Below are 18,420 nucleotides of genomic sequence, written 5' to 3'. Positions count from 1 at the left end.
AACGATTTCAATCGATCGATCAAATGCCGCAATGTATTATAAATAGAAATAGGAAATAATAAATCACATGCGATTAAGTATTTGAGCCGTTTGGAGAGGCCATACGCTAGTTTTTGATGAGATTTTTACTGATTGCACTAGGTACTTCACCAATATTATTCACTATAAACCGATAATCAGTCGATAATTATCAATTTCCCGTTTGATAAGATTATAACAGTGAATAAATCAGTACAATACGGACAGTGAAATGAACAAATGGCGTCTTTATTCTTGTTCGTTCCTTTGTTTGTGTGTTTTGGTGTAGTGTATAGTCAGATATTGTGTGAGGATGGATATTGTAGGGTGAGTACCTAATAATCTAGGTCATCTAGGGCACGGCATTGTCCTTGCCTAGTTAAAGGCACACCGGCATGAGTTAGACCAAGATAACTTGGCAACGATTTTGATTGCACAGACTGTGCAAGTGTTATTTATACGTCATTATTTCATAGAAGTGTGACGTATTGCACAGTCAGTGCTATCAAAATTGCTGCAGTTATTTTGGTCTAACTCTACCATCCTTTTGTCAAATTTAGACCGTCAAAAACGGCACCTATATCGTCGTGTAGCAGGTACCCCGTACCCCTAACACAAGCCTATATTAAACTAGGTCTATAATAATAGATATATAGATAGAATACTCTTTATTGGCACACTAATAAAGAGTTTTTTTTAAATAATGTGTTTTCTAGAAACAGATTTTTTAAAGGATATCAAACACGCATGTGACACCCCTGGACTTACAATTAAGTGTGCCTAAGCCAGTGGATTTATATAGTCAATAAGCTATTGTAAACACTGCCAATGGCGCGTTAGGATACCAATGTGGTATTAACGAGGGTGCCGAGTGGTGCTGGTCGGCAACGCGCATGTAACACCGCTGGAGTTGCAGGTGTCCACAGGCTACGGTGACTGCTCACCATCGAGCGGGCCGTATGCTTGTTTGCAACCGATGTAGTATACATAAGACCATATGTTACAGACGTACGGTTTCGAGGTAGGCTGCTCGGCCGCCGCGCAGCACTGCAGCGTCAACAACGCGACACATGCGGGCATCTGGCTGTTGTCGCCGACGACATGCAACTGCTGTGATTACTGCCTGCCTTTTATAGGTAAGAATCTCTCTGTAATAGTAGTTTATGCAACAGTGATATAATAAGGGTTCTTAAAATTCAAGGGTCGAAGTTACAAAACGAGACGTAGTCGAGTTTTGTAAAAAAAGACCCGAGAATTTTAAGAACCAATTATGAGCTGTTGCATACATTACTTTTTCTATGACAGCTGCAGCAAAAAAAAAAAAAAAAAAAAAAAAAAAAAAAAAAAAAAAAAGTTATTATTAAAAAAAAGAGTTATTATTAAAAAAAAAGCATTATTATTAAAAAAAAGACATTATTTAAAAAAAATTGAGTTATTATTTAAAAAAAAAAGAGTTATTATTGTAAATGAAAACATACCTCTTTCAATCAAGATGATCGGAACTTGTATCTTTAAAAAAAATAAAGCAGTTGTATTATACTCATAAGATGACTGCTAGCAGTCATCTTATGAGCCTATAGACAAAGCATTCAAATGACATTGCTTTAGATATCACTGTCAGTCATTTAATTGACACATTTAAGTGCTGGAGTAGAAAATAGTAGTTTATGCAACAGTGATATAATAAGGGTTCTTAAAATTCAAGGGTCGAAGTTACAAAACGAGACGTAGTCGAGTTTTGTAAAAAAAGACCCGAGAATTTTAAGAACCAATTATGAGCTGTTGCATACATTACTTTTTCTATGACAGCTGCATCAAAAAAAAAAAAAAAAGTTATTATTAAAAAAAAGAGTTATTATTAAAAAAAAGAGTTATTATTAAAAAAAAAGAGTTATTATTTAAAAAAAATTGAGTTATTATTTAAAAAAAAAAAGAGTTATTATTGTAAATGAAAACATACCTCTTTCAATCAAGATGATCGGAACTTGTATCTTTAAAAAAAATAAAGCAGTTGTATTATACTCATAAGATGACTGCTAGCAGTCATCTTATGAGCCTATAGACAAAGCATTCAAATGACATTGCTTTAGATATCACTGTCAGTCATTTAATTGACACATTTAAGTGCTGGAGTAGAAAAAGTATTTAAGAGCATTGGGATAGCTCCAAAAGCGGGGTACTTTGAAAATGGCATATCTATAATAAAAAGGCGCTTTCATCTGTAGCAACAGCAAGCTACCTTGGTAAGCATTGCAATGCTATACTGCAGTATAGCGTAAGCTTTTCTAACGTTTGAAGTGCTACTGTCGAATACCCAACCGAGTAGCCAACGTGCCAATCGCTATCGCTCCGTAGCGATCGAAACGCAACTACTGTCACACTAATATAATGGAAGAGTGATAGAGAGACACCAAGCGATTCGATGGCGAAGCGCAAGCGATTGTCACAGAGCTTAAGGGGGCTCAGCTAAATGACAATCGGTGATAGAAAACGTCAATCGAAAGTGAGATAATCCATAGAAAAACTTGGCGCGTACCGTTGCATCACAGTCTGTTCGGAAAGGACGAGTCGTGGAATTGGAATGTATTGGACCCCATACATTCCACGACTCTTCCCTTTCCGCACAGACTCTACATTTTTCTTTCGATTGGCGTTTGTCGATGTATGATTGTCATCTTGACTAGGCCCCCTGCTCTTGAATACATGAAGATGAAAGAAAGAATATGTAATGATTTCAGTGGAAGGCGACCACTGCAGTTTGGGCGGGCCCGGAACAGGAACCACGGTTGGTAGATGTGGCGATGGGCTCACCTGCGTCGCTGAAGAGGACGGCAACTTTTGTAGAAGAAGTGAGTACTAATTAAGTACTTACTCCTGTGGCGCAACGACCCGAAGTGGATCTTGGCCTCCGACACCAAGACCGCCATGCTACTCTGTCCAAAGCCGTTTCTGTCCAGTCGACGGCGCCGAGTTCAGAGGTCTTTCTGCACTTCTTGAAATGTTGAACATGTACATTAAGTATTTCGTTTTTATTCCAGTGGAATCCGAATGTCACACAGCCCAGGACGAGTATGACGAGCGCCATGAGTTAGGGCAGATCGGCTCTTTGGAGCAGCGACCAGGATGCGATGGCAAGGGTCGCTATCAGCATTATCACTGTGTGCCCACGCAAACGTAAGTGTTCAGACCTATGACCGCTAGGTGGCGCAAGCTTATAGCTAGCCACAAAAATTGGTATGGGACGGATGTACTTAGTAGGTACTTGTTGCGACGCGGAGCGGACGCTCCGGCTGTGGAATGAGCTCCCTTCCGAGGTTTTCCCGAGGGTTTACAGTATGGGGTTCTTCAAAAAAGGAGTGTAGGTACAGGTTTTTAAAAGCTCGGCAACGCGCATGTAACACCTCTGCAGTTGCAGGCGTCCATAGGCTACGGTGACTGCTTTACCATCAGGCGGCCCGCATGCTTGTTTGCCACCGATGTGGTATTTAAAAAAAGAACATCACCCTAAAGCTAGGTTATGATTCATTTTAATAATCATTAAATTCATTCGTTCATATACAATCCTCTGCTGGATTGTATATGAACTTTCCCCCTTTTGTTAGGAGTGCCCTGCGGCGTTGCAAACGGGGCGGTACGCAGGTACCGTCAATTAAGTCTTTGCCGAAATCAACAGAAAGGGGAAATAGGTTAGGTTATTTGAGGGTTGAAAACCATTAATAGAATAGAATAGAAAAAAAATATTCAGAAAACGCTTAAATTTAGGTATTACATGAGACATTAGAATTAATTTATTATTAAGCGTCACTGAAAAGGTCTCCACTCAGCGTAATGTCAAGATACCACCTAAGGACCTCGACGCTGGTCTTCCGTGGAAACCCTTCCGAAAGAGCGCAACTACACGCTAAAGCTCAATAGGTAATACCTACTGTACATCGAAAATTAAATCGTAGTAATGTACGTTTATATTTTCCAGGTGTTTTTGCCAATCGGACGAAGGAGAGCGACTGTTCGGAGAGGTCCTTCATCAGGGAGCCGTGACTGAACGGAATATGCATTGTGGTTTGTATACTTTGTGTCCTCAACCTCACCTCAGACCACATCCCGCGGGTCCCTTCTCAACTCAGGGCTTATCGAGAAATTCTGGATTATAAATTGAACCTAGCCTTGGGTAGAGTCTGTGCGGAAAGAAAAGAGTCGTGGATTGTATTGGGCCCCATACATTCCATATGACTCTTCTCTTTCCGCACAGACTCTAATAGAAAGACATGAATTAAGCATAATACGTACCTATTACGTATGGTTAAGGGTCTAGTAAAATTTCGAATTTTTTAAGCAATATTGTTATCTTGTTCCACCCATCCAGCAATACCGCACCGCATCGCGACCTTGTAGTGTGTTACGGTTTTAAGGTCCGAGAAAGAGATATCTGTTTCTCGCTCTCACTTATGGGTGCGACGCACCAAGGTCGCAGTGCGGTGCGATAGTGTGTTACCACTTTAAGAGCGCCATCTACAACTTTTACCGGCTTTCCCCAAAGCACTTATGACAGTGTTGCCAGTTAATATTTGTAAAATTATAACTTGCAGTTGTTTAATAGAAATGGCATGCAAGGGAGTCAAGGGACTACGAAGGGCGAAGCAATTAAGAATATTAATTTGAAGTACAATTGGTGAAACCAATTTGTCAGTCAGTAAGAACCAGGAAAACTATACTCATCCTTTTCTTTTGGGTGCTAGTACTAGTGTAAGACAAAGATAATATGATTCTCTCTGTCTATTGTTTGAAATGAGAGTAATGAGACATCAGTCCTTTGACAAACTATACATGGATTATGGTGGGCATCAAATAAATTCGACCAATCATAGTGTCGTTGTTGTGTGTTGCTTTATAGAAAAGGCAGAGACCAAAGAGTAAGTAAAGCAGAGACTACGAAGAACAAAGCAAGAATAATTTGAAGTAATTTCTGTTATCTTCCAGGCTGCTCCCGTCTCCAAGACAAAATCAAGAAATCCATCTCTCCCGGGGTCAAATTGCCGGTGATAGGGCTCCGCTGCACGTCGGACGGGAACTTCAACCCTGTGCAATGTTTAAATAACGACTGTTATTGCGTGGACGAGATCACGGGAGCTATAAAGGGGGATGAGGTGATCAATTTGGAGACTGAGCCGATTTCGGAGTTGTCTTGCTGTGAGTACACGTGTTGTGACCAAGATAAATAAATAAAGTAAGTAGAAAAGTACGAAGCCATGACACATGAACTAGGTCCCGTAGCCAACATGCCAATCGCTAACGCTCCGTAGGGAACGAAACGCAACTGTCACCCATAAGTGAGAGCGAGAAAGAGATATCTGTTTCTCGCTCTCACTTATGGGTGCGACGCACCAAGGTCGCGGTGCGGTGCGATAGTGTGTAACGGGCCTAATATGGAAGAGTGATAGACAGACAAAACGATTCGATGGCGAAGCGATAGCGATTGTCACCTTGGCTAGGTCACCAGGGCTGCATCCGTTTAGTGTACATACCTTTTCCATTTCATTCTATTCTATACTTGGTCAAGCAGATCTTGTCAGTAGAAAAAGGCGGCAAATTTAAAAAATGTAGGCGCGAAGGGATATCGTCCCACAGGAAATTTGAATTTCGCGCCTTTTTTACTGACAAGATCTGCTTGACCATCTATTATTATAGGTCATATTCTTGAGTCGGTACTTTCGAGCAGGGATGTTACGGAGCTCCGGTTCCGTTTCCGTTAAGTTCCGGAAGTTTCGGAAGTTCCGCCGATTGGTATTACACATCCGTTTCGGTTCCGGTTCCGTTACTTTTAAAACGGAAGTTATATCGGATGCACAGACCACGGTTTTCTGTGACCTACGTAGATTATTAATTATTGTAAAGATGAAATTATTTTTATAAATAAGTGTAGGTATGTAGGTAGTTTTATTATTGCCTGAAAGCCGTCACTTCCGATACTTTTAAATGGCGGACCCGAATAAATTCACTAACTTCAACCTTTATTTGGAATATGTAAATAATGTTATAAGTATAAAAGGCTCATTGAGCTAGTTTTCGTCCAGCTCTAGTTTTCGTCCACTTGACGAAATTTGAATATAAACTACATTCCTGCACACATTTGGACTTATTGCAATCCTTAATGTCTAAACAATATATCTATCTATATAAAAATTACATTTCGCAAGTAGCAAAGTAAGAATGAAATAAATTATTTGCTAAACCCTCAAGTGGACGAAAACTAGAGCATGGACGGAAACTAGCGCCATGACCCTAATTTTCCCTCTGTCGGCAGACGACGAATCTCTCGACCTCTTCCCGTCTAACTCCGGCATCCCCCCCTACAACTACACCTCCCCCTGCCTCGAGGAAATGAGAGAGAGGATAGCCTTCCTGGAGGAGAGCGAGCGGGACGGATTCAACGTCGACTTCTTCAGCAGTATACCGGAGTGTTTGCCTGATGCGACGTATGGGAGGGTCGTGAGGACGTTTAACGGATCGTAAGTACTTTTGGTATGACACCTGTCCAATTTATTGGTCCAATGTGCATTGCGTCTCACTCTCATTAAGCACGTATTTGTGTCATGTGAGACACAAATACGTTCAATTTCGCTTAAATAATCACGAATTCCTTCCGCACGGCATATTCCTTCGCCGTCTGGCGTTCAAAAGGATAATTTGCCGCCTTTTTTAGAGACGGAAGTGGATTACGATTACATTTTCTCTTGGTTGGCAGTACTGATTTGCGTTTTGTTATTGCAGTAAAGTTTGCGTGAACGAGCGCGGGCAGCCAATAGAGGGGTACGAAGCGATGCCTGGCACAACGGCGTATGAAGAAATGAATTGCAGTAAGTTCTAGGACTGATTTGCCGTCGGAACTTAGAACTAAAGGCTTCGTCACACATGCGCGTATTCCGGGTGGCGCGTGAGCGTTTTATATGTAAAAGCGGGGCGCTCCGCTCACGCGCCGCTAAGAAAACCCGCCTGTGTGACGTGACGAAGCCTTTAGAGTCAGACCAAATAATTGTGCCTCCACATTTTGTCACTTCAAAGTGGAATTTGAGATTGTTATTTGTTACATCCGGACGTGAAATAAAAAAACAAGTTTTATTTTTTTTCAGACTGTGCCCTAACTACTCTGTTAATGGCCTCTCTAAGCGAGAAGCCAGTATGCTGCAGCAACGGCAACTTCCGGCAGATACAGTGTCGCCGCGGCGCCTGCCGCTGCGTGGACGATGACGGGCGGCAGGTCGGCGTGGAGTCTACGGACCTGGCCGAGCTGCCGTGCTACGGGGGAAATGAGGGGTGGAAAACATGCTAATAAACGTTTACTGTATAAGTACCTATTTAAAATTGTTTTCTTTCCTCACACGACATAAAGTCGTAACACACTATCGCACCGTACGGTGATCTTGAACAGTGCGGTAATGTGTTATGGCTTATAAAATAGGCTAGGTACAAAAGAATTGTTGATTTGCTCAGGATATGGTGAAATAACCATGAAATAACTTATTACTGACTGTGTGCATGGCGGTACCAAAGGCATTGCCTAGGGCACAGAATAAATAATAGTACTAAGTACAGAAGACTCACGACTCTCTAACAAAACGCGTCTGTTACGATTGGCACAGATATGGCCGCTAGGTGGCGACAGCGCCACGCGCGGCTTATGGCTTTCCCCAAAATTGGGGCCGAACGGATGTACTTTTAGCTACCTGTAGCAAAGCGACGAAATCGCGGTGAGACACGCCTGCCTAGGGGTTGATTTTTCAGTTTCCGTTACTTAAAACACTAAGCACGTGACCATCACTTTGTTTGACTTTGTAGATATAGCCTGTCAAGCCATTTTCGTCAGTAGAAAAAGTGGCAAACTTAAAAAAAAGCGCGAAGGGTTTTCGTGGATACATAGCAGAATGTGCAAGTCGCAAAATGAGCACTAGTGCAAATCGCAGAAGGTGCAGGTAGTAAAACGTGCAGATCGTAAAACGAGCAGGTCGCAAAATGTGCAAATCGTACAAAGTGCAGGTCGCAAAATGTGAAAATCGTAAAAAGTGCAGGCCGCATAATGTGCAAATCATAAAAAGCGCAGGTCGCCAAATGTGCAAATCGTAGAAAGTGCAGGTCGCGAAAGGTGCATATCGTAATGTCGTTTGCTTTGTGTGTCGTCCCTAGTTTAACTGCATGGTACAAAGTCCAACGGGCATATTTCAAAGCACTGCCTCATAAATTATTTGCTCATAAAACAAGGTCACGATAAGGTATCAAAATAATAAAAAAAATAGCAGGTTTGTTTCAAAATATTTTAACATTCGGCAATCAACAGAAGCCTTATTGGCAACGATTACCTACGCTTTTTGGACCTGTAGAATCTGAGCTCTATTTCAAAATCTACACATTTTGCGACCTGCTCATTATGCGATCTGCTTGCACATTTTGCGATCTGCTCATTATGAGATCTGCACATTTTGCGATCTGCTCATTATGAGATCTGCACATTTTGCGATCTGCTCATTATGAGATCTGTACATTTTGCGATCTTCTCATTATGAGATTTGCACATTTTGCGATTTGCTCATTTTACGTAGCCTGCACATTTTGCGACTTGGACATTCTGCTATCCCATAGAAAATGTGAATTTCGCGCCTTTAGTGCTGTTCAATCAATCAATCAATCTTTGGGTAATATGGCTCCATCGATACTGTCGATGATTTCGCCAACGTCGAAGTGGATCCCTCGTGGGATCGAATTAATATTATTTGTAATAAATAAACTTCAGCCAGTGTACGGTATATAAAACTATAAAATTATGGCCTCTAGGGCTCTAGCCAGCCACGGTTAGAGGTAGAAATACCAAATGCTCGTAGAGCACGACGTTGTTCGGTTGTATTATGAGCTCTTGTAAGGCGATAGCTGGACTTTACAAGGGCCACGTGGGGCTACCTGGCGTTGACGCCAGAATGGCGATTAAACTCGTATCAAGATTAATTCTTCATTATCCGCACACTTCCATATTAGTTTACTGTATAATAAGCTATCAGTATTACACTTTAAACAACATTAATGGGCAAAAACAAAGAAATTAATCACGACCCGATGTGACCAAGATGGCGGTCGACAAGAAGCCCCTTTAGTGCTGTTAAACAGTTGGCCAGACTGTACATGTTTATATATTTTTATCTGTGCGCAGTTGCGTTTTGTAACTGCTTTGTGAAGTGCTGCTTCTACGCTGACTTGACATAAAAAATATAGTTGTCAACCATCTGTCAAGTTGCTAGAAAAGTGAATGTTATTTCACGATTTCGCGTCTTTTTGTTTCGTTAAGCATTCAATATGTTCGAAGTCAATACTGAAAACGACTCCTCTGACATGTAGCCTGTTCTGCAAACTGTAATAAACGCACGCACCTTCAATTGTGTCGGCATTGTAGGTTATAAAGTGTACCTATTTCGTTGTTTAGTATCGTCATCACTTCATTGGTTCAGCCGGACCTATTTTTAGATTGTTATAACTCTTTAACGAAGCCTATGTTTCGAGTGTTAATTAGAATTTACCTTGATTAACGTGTCGAAGTGGTTCGCCGGTGAAAATGGGTCTAATAATTTCCAGGTTTCGGGTAAGTACCTTGGACTTGTATTAATCATTATTTTTCTATTTGTAACGTTGCCAGAACTATTTTGATGATTGAATATATGTCTAATAATCCCCTGGCAGTAGATCAAATACTCGACCATGACCTATGAAATATTATTATTCAATTTAGTTTAGTTTTTAGGTCTTATTTATTGCAGATACCATGTGGGTTAATACCATTGCCCCCTCCATAACATCTTACTCTCACTTTCATTATAAATGACACTTTCAAATTAGATGCCTAGAGTCCGTCTAAGGTAACTTTGCACCAACTTGAACAGGTCAAAAGTGAGGAGTGTCGTTATAAACATATTTTCATAGAAATTTGACATTAATGATGACATGTTTACACTTTGTCATTGCCAAAGCAAAGCAGACTAAGCTCGAACTGGTTTAAACAAAGAATTCTTGTATATATTATATTTATATATTTTGGGGATCTCAGAGACGGCTCTAACAATTTTGATGAAATTTGCTATATGGGGTTTTTCGGGGGCGAAAGATCGATCTAGCTAGGACTTATCTCTGGGAAAACGCGATTTTTTGAGATTTTGTATGTTTTCTGAGCAAAGCTCAGTCTCTCAGATATTTACAATTAAAATGAAAACATGGATAAGGAATTGTCAGTATTATTCTCAATGGTATTGACTTGTTAAGTGAAACAATGAATTCAGTTTATATGAATGCTTCAGGTATTATAATGAGCTTTGATTTATTCCAACGCCCTTCAAAACAATGCAGCATACAGTTTGGTTTACATTCATTCACAATTGTGGAAAAGTGTGTGTATAATAACAATATATCACTACACCTTATAAAACAAGGTCCCCTGCCGTGCCTGATTTTCATGCGGATTTCACCTATCGATAGAGTGATTCATGAGGAAGGTTTATGTATATTTTGTTACCCGTGCAAAGCCGGGGCGGGTCGCTAGTAGATATATAAGGTCAATTTAATGCGGCCTAATCGATTTGCGGGAAATTTTGTGAGCAGGCGCGTTTTTCAAACAATAATTCACGATTGTTTACGTCATTAACAACAATTGATTTCAGTTCTGTCAGTCAAAAGCAGATTCTACTTCTTACGGTAAAAAAAAGAAAGATATGCTCCTGTCTGGAACTTTCTGCAGACAGATTTGATATCTTTTAACACTAATTATATCAATTCTTGGGATTAGGTTGCCGAGCGGACTCTAGGTTCCCACGTTTATGAATAACGCCATTAATGTTTACCACATGTTTACAAACAGAAAAATTTAAATAATATTTTAAATTCCAATTCGTAGAAAGAGGATTATTCACCAAGGATACAAATACAAATTCTTCCTACATGTAACTCCCAAAAATCTTTGATAATAGTTTCTAATACAAGACACTAAAGTTCAGAATCATTCAACAAGCTCCCATTAGTCATGCTCCAAATAATGCAGACTTACTTTCAAATTCAACAAAAAATAGACGTCTTTAAATAAAAAGTCAGATTACCGTATCGATTTAACTCTTATTTCCATGATATTTAGGTCTAATTTTGAATGACGTTTTGTCTAGACGAGTCTCTTCATGTAAAAAGTGTCATTCGTCATCTCAAATTATTACTAAATTGGTTTGCATGTTTCAAAAGAGCGTGGGTGAATGTTGTCTTCATTTTTTTCAGTTTTTTTTTTGGCCACGTAAATAGTACTTGTGTTAAAATACAACAAATTTGTTAACCCATTAGTTAATTTAATTGTTATTTTTTTAACACATTCAGTGCCAGCGACTCGCTAGGGGAGTTCACTATTCATAGGCGCTTTCGCTACATACCATTTTTCCCGTGTTATCGGCTACGCTCGTAGCCGCGCTGGCACTGAATGTGTTAATGTAGGGTAGGGCTAGAGTTTCCCTTAGATTTCCTTATATTTGTATTTCCATTACAGTAATTTATTTTTGTAAACCTTGTGTAAGACAAAAAAATATTGTTTCAGCGCAAAAAGACCACAACAGAAGTTCTAGAAAAACTCGAAACCAACATAAAACGAATCGAACAAGATGGCCAGAGCAAAGAGCAGAAACACAAGCGGGTCATCGGCTACGTCATGGCGTACTCTGTGGGCTTCTACGTGTTGTTCGCGATATTGTACTACTTCATGTATGTGGGGAAGAGTCAACATTGGCTGAGCTCAGTGTTACACGCTTCACCGCTACTGGTGTTGCCTGTTGTGTGAGTATTTTATATTTTTAACCTTTTTTTAAAGTTTTTTTTATCAGCTTTAAACGTAATGCGTACTCTGTGCTCTGTGGACCTCTACGTGTTGTTCGTGATATTGTACTACTTTATGTGAGTCTTACACTGTATTACCTGTTATGTAAGTATTTTAACCTTTTTTTAAAGTACGGTATAATCCCCATACCCAATTTATACAATGGATATGTACTTTTGCAGCTAGGTGTACGTCATGGCGTACTCGGTGGGTCTCTACGTGTTATTCGCGATATTGTACTATTTTATGTATGTGGGAAAGAGTCAACACTGGCAAGCTGGCCTCTTTATTGGGGTTATCCTGTGGAGGCTGGCCTCTTTACTGGGGTTATCCTGTGGTGTATGGGTTTTAACCTTTTTTTAAAGTTCTGTATTAGCAAATCAAGATAAACAAACCACTCTTTTACATTTCAGTGTGATCTTCCTACGCACCGCGATATCGTGGTACTACAACTGGACGATCAGCAAGAACAGGATAAAGCTGAACAAAATGAAAGAAGAGAAGAAGAAGATACTCGAAGAGGTCATGAACACTGAGACCTACAAGGTAACCCTAAAAAAAGTGAACAGCGGCGCTCGCTTTGCCGTTATGAGATACATCAGTTGTTTAATTTCAATTAGCGTGAAAATTAGGCCCACGAAAATTTACGACAAGTGCGCCGATGAGCAGCATAGCGTAGGTGCGTAGTATACAAAATAATTAAGACTACGATTCAAAAGTATTCTGCGTCATGATAACTGAAATAGATGTCATATACGAAGGAAAAGTGACTCAAGACTTCAGTGCCTGACACAAGGATCTTCAGCTGCGGCCTTGGTCTCTTTTTCTTTTGGTTACTATTTCAGTTTATAGTTTTATTCATCTCTAATTCTGTATTTCTGTGTTTCTTCTTAAAAATACAAATATTTAACAAAAATAATTGACATGGTTTCTCTTCTTGACTAGTAACGAAGATTTATTTTAATTTTAAGAAAATGTTAAAAACAATGAATAAGCTATGAAATAAATTAAATAAATGGTTAATACCATTCCAGGTAGCGAAAGAGATCCTGGACAAGTACGGGAGCCCCGATGACCAGTCTAAAGCCCTGAAGCCGTTCACGCCCTCAATCAACGTGCCTGGTAACAGCGGTAACCCTAGCACGCCCCCAGGTAGCCTACTTAATATAGCGCCCTCTGACCCTTGCTAACTGCTTGCTCCCTAGTAAACTCCTGAGTTCCAGAAGCAATTGTTTTGGTTTTGAATTAGAAAACTACGATTCAATATAAATACAAAATAAAATGTTGAATATGTACAATATAATGTACACAGACAGAGCCTTAGGGTTAACGGCGAATGGAAATGTTTCAGCTGTTTTACTGTCTTTATTAAGTAAGTAAATAAATAAAATCAAAATATATCAATTAAATTATATATCCAATCATATTTACTTTGGCTGCTTATTTAGTTTTTCCTTGTGTTAAGTTTCATAATTCCAGTGATTTAATGGATTTAAAAAATAAATATAAGGCTGAACGAAAATTCAGAACACAACTGTCCATTGCTAGAAGGTTTACAAATAGTTACGAATAATATTCACAGCAACGCCCGGTCAGCTGAGACAACGCCAACTCGCGCTGACCTCAACTCCGATCAACCAGAACAGAGAGCTGATGCCTATGAACAATATGGGGTCGACGTTCAAGGGGCCCAGGTTGAGGGTGAGTTTTCCTGTATTTTTAAAGCTTTTATTTAACTTGCCCTGTTATTTTGTTAGTTTGGGTCAAATCTTGGAAGCTAAATATGACCCACTTCACGAATTACGTTTGAGCTGAAATGTTGCATACATATGTAAATGACAATGCAATATTATGATGACATGGAGCTTATCTGATGATGGAGACAGGAGGTTATGTTTTTCGAAGATAATGAGGTGACATTAGGTTAGTCTTAGTTGTGGGTGTAATATTAAATTGATTTATATTTGTCATCTTTTATATGACAATCTGCTATTAGGTACTGTACTGTGCCAATCTCACCGGTTATCTAACCAATCTTTGGCAGATGTCGGACAAGCAAGCCAACGGTGTGCCCTCTGTTCGTTTTGCCGACGAGGACAACAAACCAGTAATCAATTTATCCTTATGATTGCTCATTTGTGTATATTCCATGTTTGCAAATGTATATATTCTTCTTTTGAACCCCTTTTGGTGTTAGATTAGATTAGGAACATAATATGGTTTGCAATTTAGGTACATATAAAATTTCTAATGGAATGATTTGTCAATTTAAATATAGGATGAAATTTGATTCGGTATGTGATTGTGATTGTAGATACAAATTTGATTTATTTTAGGACAGGTTTTTTAAAACAGCAGTATTATTATTTATATAATGAAAATCATTTGAATGTGACTTGCGTCAAAATTTGTGCACTGTGTAAACTTTCACCGTGTTCGTTTCATGTGTTTATATTGAATAAACTAAATCCGTTCCCATTCATACCCAAACAGGTGGCGCCGATCAAAAACACACGTGTAAAACCATTGTAGTTTTGCAAACATAGTTTAATAGTAAAAGTCTATTTTCAGTCTGACCAACTGCCTCGCCCGTTGTTGGACAAGAACCGCTCTGCCCTAGACAAAGTGGTGGATTACCTACTGAAGGACGGCCCTAACCATCGCATGGCTCTCATTTGCAAAGAGTGCTCTTCTCATAATGGTAAGTAGTTTTTTATGCAGCCCTCTTCATGAAACTTATCGTTACTAAAATACAACAAATCTAATTTAATAGAATTTAGTAATAGTAAAGTACCACTCCAAAGTCGATCGCCATTTTTCTGTCTTAGTGCCATTGCACCATCCGCACTTGACAGACTGATCAACGTCACCCGGCGTGCCTCGACGCGACGGTTTACTACGAAACTTACCATACCATAAAATTTAGCGAACTCTTTAACGATGACAAACAGTTTGGTGCAACCGACCCTTAGACATGAAGGCTTACACAAAATGGTGATCAGACCCAGATTCAACTTTTTCAGAAGAACTGTATACATTTTTACCAACTTCGCAGGAATGGCAATGGTAGAAGAGTTCGACTACGTCTCGTTCGTGTGTGCGTACTGCGGACGCCTCAACCCTGCTCGCAAGCAGCGCCCCGCGGCCCCACTGCTGTCTTCACCAAGAGCACTGCCGGACATACCGCGCCGAGTGGGTCAGTTTACCCTATTAACCTTATCTTAAAGTTGTCACATGCAACTATGCCACAACCCGGGTATTGTCAAATAGTTGCAAAATGGAGCATGATGCGTGTTTTACTTTTATAAACTACCGATAAGCAACATTTTTACCTTTTAACCTAATGTTATAACTATGTCCACAAAACATAACGTACCAAATATTAACAAATGTTAGGATGCTATCCTATTACCAGATGTAAAAAAATACCACTCACAGCATACTTTTTACCATACGTTTTAGCTCTTTTATAGTAAAAACTAACGAATATCAACTTCCATTCGTACAATAAATACATTGTAAAATACACCATATTGCACGTATCCCTACATATATCCCTTTCATATCACAGGCGGTGACGACTCTTCCATATCCAGTTCCAGCGACAGCGATGATGACAAGAAAGTCAAGATATCTGAAATCGGAAGTAAGTAAACAGTTAAACACAGATTGACTTGGTAGCCCTTATCTGGTTGTAATAAGATTGTGAATAGTCAATCAACAGTCAACGACATATATGAGATGTCCACAATGTGTACATGTAATTAGACATGTACATACATGTATTGATCTTGTTATGTTTTTTTTTAATAACCTATTTGAAATTTTCAGGTTCAGAAGCTGAATCGGATCGGCCCCCCTCCTCGTTGGAAGGGACTCCGAAATCCACCGCGGAAAAAAAAGAAGACTGAATGAATAAAAACTAACTTGTTCTTTAAAACCTTCTCTATAAAGAGCGCGAAATTGTACGAAAAAATTGAACGGAAAATTGTGTTTTCCTGGTGGCGAATTGGCCTGTAAAGACACTATCAGTTTAAAAGTGTTTGTCTCTGACAGGTTGGTGGTTTTAACCTTTTAACTTTTTCTTAAAATTAGACTTTAACCGGTAGTATAAATGTTCTTAAAGTTAAAATATTGCTGGAAATGACAAGGCAGTCTTCTGTTCTGTCTAGGTATGTGAAAAAAGATAAGAATAGGTAAAAAAAGACGTATGTTTTGTGTACCAGCTTTGGGGTCTTGTCGAAATTGTGAAATTTTTATTTTAAAGTGATACTATCAGTTATGTTCAGTGTGAGGTACGTTGTAAGAAAACGGCGTTTAGGACCTATTGTCGTTAGATGTAATTAAAGTAAATAAAATTATCTTATGACGCTGATTACCTCACAAGATTGCATGAATTTTTAACATTTATATTTGCTCTCTTAGTAGAGGCTTTCGTAAGTTGCAAAATAAAGTGCCTAAATTATTTCCGCGCCAAAAGTGGCTTCGGCTATCAAAATTATTTTATAGATGCGTAATGATGCTTCCAGACAGTGATTTAAAAAATAAAATTGTTCCCAAAATAATGTAATGTAATTTTGGATGGTAATAAGGCTAATAAAATAGTATATAAAATTCCTATATTACTACAAGATATGTTTGGTTTATGATTAACAAAATTGAAAAGAAAAATTGCTTAAGATGCCATTTCATATCTAAAACTGTCATCTCTCTTTTTTATAAATTAGTGGTAAAAATGGAATAGAAAATTATGTTTCTTTTATTATTTATTTTTGACATGAGGCTCTCGAGGAATCTATTCGTGCCTTGTTAAAAACAATTGGTTCGTTTAGAGGTAAATTACATGCAATAATTAACTAAAAGAGTAAAACGGTATTGCTAGTAAGCCTTTCCGATATCCATTTTGACATTCAGTTCAGAATAAAAATGTTGCCAACTCATAATTTTATTTGCATTTGGTTTATCTCTATTTTGGGTAAAAAACTTAATGGAAAGGTAGATTTTGTAGCAGTATTGTTTCCAGCAATCATTTGTTCAAACATTAAGTATGAAATACATTTTCTGTTAAGTCTTTCCTATAGTTTAACATTTAACTCGATACGAACGAATATTTATTCTTATTTATTTTTGTCATTTAATAAGTTATTTTGAATCTTCATAGTTTCTAGTTTAAGCTGGTTTAAATAATTAATTTTAAACATAGTTTATTTTTAAATATATTTTTGGGCCCGCTACTTAAATGAGCTTGGGGTTATGATTGGATAATAATAAGGCTTCAGAGCCAGTATCGCGAAGATAATAAAATAACTTTTTATACATCTATGAGGACAGGAACTCAACACAATAATGCTACAATATTACTGTTAGTGGCACAAAAATAACGTTTTTATTTATTAACGTTTGGGTAAAGATTTGTTCAGTATCAGTCATTATGGACAATATGGACAACTCTTACAAATCTTGTGTAAACTTTTCTATTACGAGTAGCGTTGTTTAAATACCTTACTTTGTTCGGTGTCCTGGGATTGGAAATGAACAAGTAATGGCAGCAATAAAAATAAAACCAATTATAACCCCAAACACTTTAAATTATGTACTAACAATTCCTATAACTACCTGCATTTTACTCAGTCGATAAAATTACTAACAACATTAGAAATTCTTTAGTAACGTTATTTTATTTTTAAAGCTATTTGTCAATATAAAAACAAAGTAAAATCTGACATTAATATGGTTTTCGCCCTTTTAGTTGCAATATTCGACATTGTAATAATTTTATTATCTGCTTTTCTTATGCAATTGCTTGATCTTGACTTGGTTTTTCTTGTTAAAATCAAATACTTTGTGTAGCATGAAATGGACTTGAAAGTCAAATGACTATTTTATCCTGCCAGAAAGTAGCTTAAAAATAAAATAAACATTACTTTTTAAAATATACTCACGCTTTTTCTAGTCACATTTACTTGGTGATCCGAAAGTTGCATTTAATAACCAAATGCATTGAACACATAATCATAACTGTCATTAAATATTTATTAACATAAAACATCTTTTTTGGATCACCAGTCAATTAAATTAAAATAAATCCTATGATATGTAATTTTTAACATAAGGTTAAAAATTACCATTTTAACCTTTTTTTAAATTGTCCGATTAATCATGAGCAAAATGTATTTTTTAATTGTATTCCCAGACATTCCCTGATGTTTTTGGTAGTTTAGTGTTTGGCCTTAGTACAAGCCCTGACAGCCAAAATGTTTGTGTTGTAGTATAAACCAATATATTTCCATTTGAACAAAAAATTCAGTACAGGTAAATCTACGATAGTTGGCACGAATGGGTCGAATGAGTGATTAAATGGAAAATAAATTTGTTCATTCTCATTCTTCAAGCTCACATCATTCGCGTCATAGGTCCTACCGCCAACATTGAAAATCGTTATCTGCCTCTACATCGCTCTTGCAAATTTGAGCGATAGAGAGGCAAATGACGGTTTTAGACTTTTAGAAGTTGGCGGTATGCCCTCT

At 38.2% G+C, this 18,420-nt stretch overlaps 2 protein-coding genes across 6 annotated transcripts; both read left to right on the top strand.

The window, feature by feature from the left end:
- Positions 1-228: 228 nt before the first annotated feature.
- LOC134659105 (uncharacterized) lies at positions 229-7,363 on the top strand. Its single transcript, XM_063514712.1, has 9 exons — positions 229-345; positions 1,025-1,154; positions 2,757-2,867; positions 3,057-3,192; positions 3,992-4,077; positions 4,996-5,205; positions 6,320-6,524; positions 6,787-6,872; positions 7,146-7,363. The coding sequence occupies exons 1-9, from the start codon at positions 259-261 to the stop codon at positions 7,343-7,345; spliced, it is 1,251 nt and encodes a 416-aa protein (XP_063370782.1). The 5' UTR covers positions 229-258; the 3' UTR covers positions 7,346-7,363.
- Positions 7,364-9,265: 1,902 nt separating this feature from the next.
- On the top strand, positions 9,266-15,851 carry LOC134659106 (endoplasmic reticulum junction formation protein lunapark-B). Of its 5 annotated transcripts, none has more exons than XM_063514714.1 (10): positions 9,266-9,637; positions 11,618-11,853; positions 12,307-12,439; positions 12,928-13,015; positions 13,476-13,594; positions 13,938-14,000; positions 14,465-14,594; positions 14,949-15,089; positions 15,465-15,539; positions 15,725-15,851. In XM_063514714.1, exons 1-10 carry the CDS (start codon positions 9,611-9,613, stop codon positions 15,802-15,804), a joined length of 1,092 nt encoding a protein of 363 aa, XP_063370784.1. In that variant the 5' UTR covers positions 9,266-9,610; the 3' UTR covers positions 15,805-15,851. The 5 variants fall into 5 exon arrangements, with proteins under 5 accessions (XP_063370784.1, XP_063370787.1, XP_063370783.1 ...); XM_063514713.1 differs by having other exon boundaries at positions 9,268-9,637; positions 12,928-13,045; XM_063514717.1 differs by lacking the exon at positions 13,938-14,000.
- The last annotated feature ends 2,569 nt before the right edge of the window (positions 15,852-18,420 follow it).

The sequence above is a fragment of the Cydia amplana genome, chromosome 24 (assembly GCF_948474715.1).
Source record: "Cydia amplana chromosome 24, ilCydAmpl1.1, whole genome shotgun sequence".
NCBI lineage: Eukaryota > Metazoa > Arthropoda > Insecta > Lepidoptera > Tortricidae > Cydia > Cydia amplana.
This window is presented reverse-complemented; position numbering and strand designations above follow the sequence as displayed.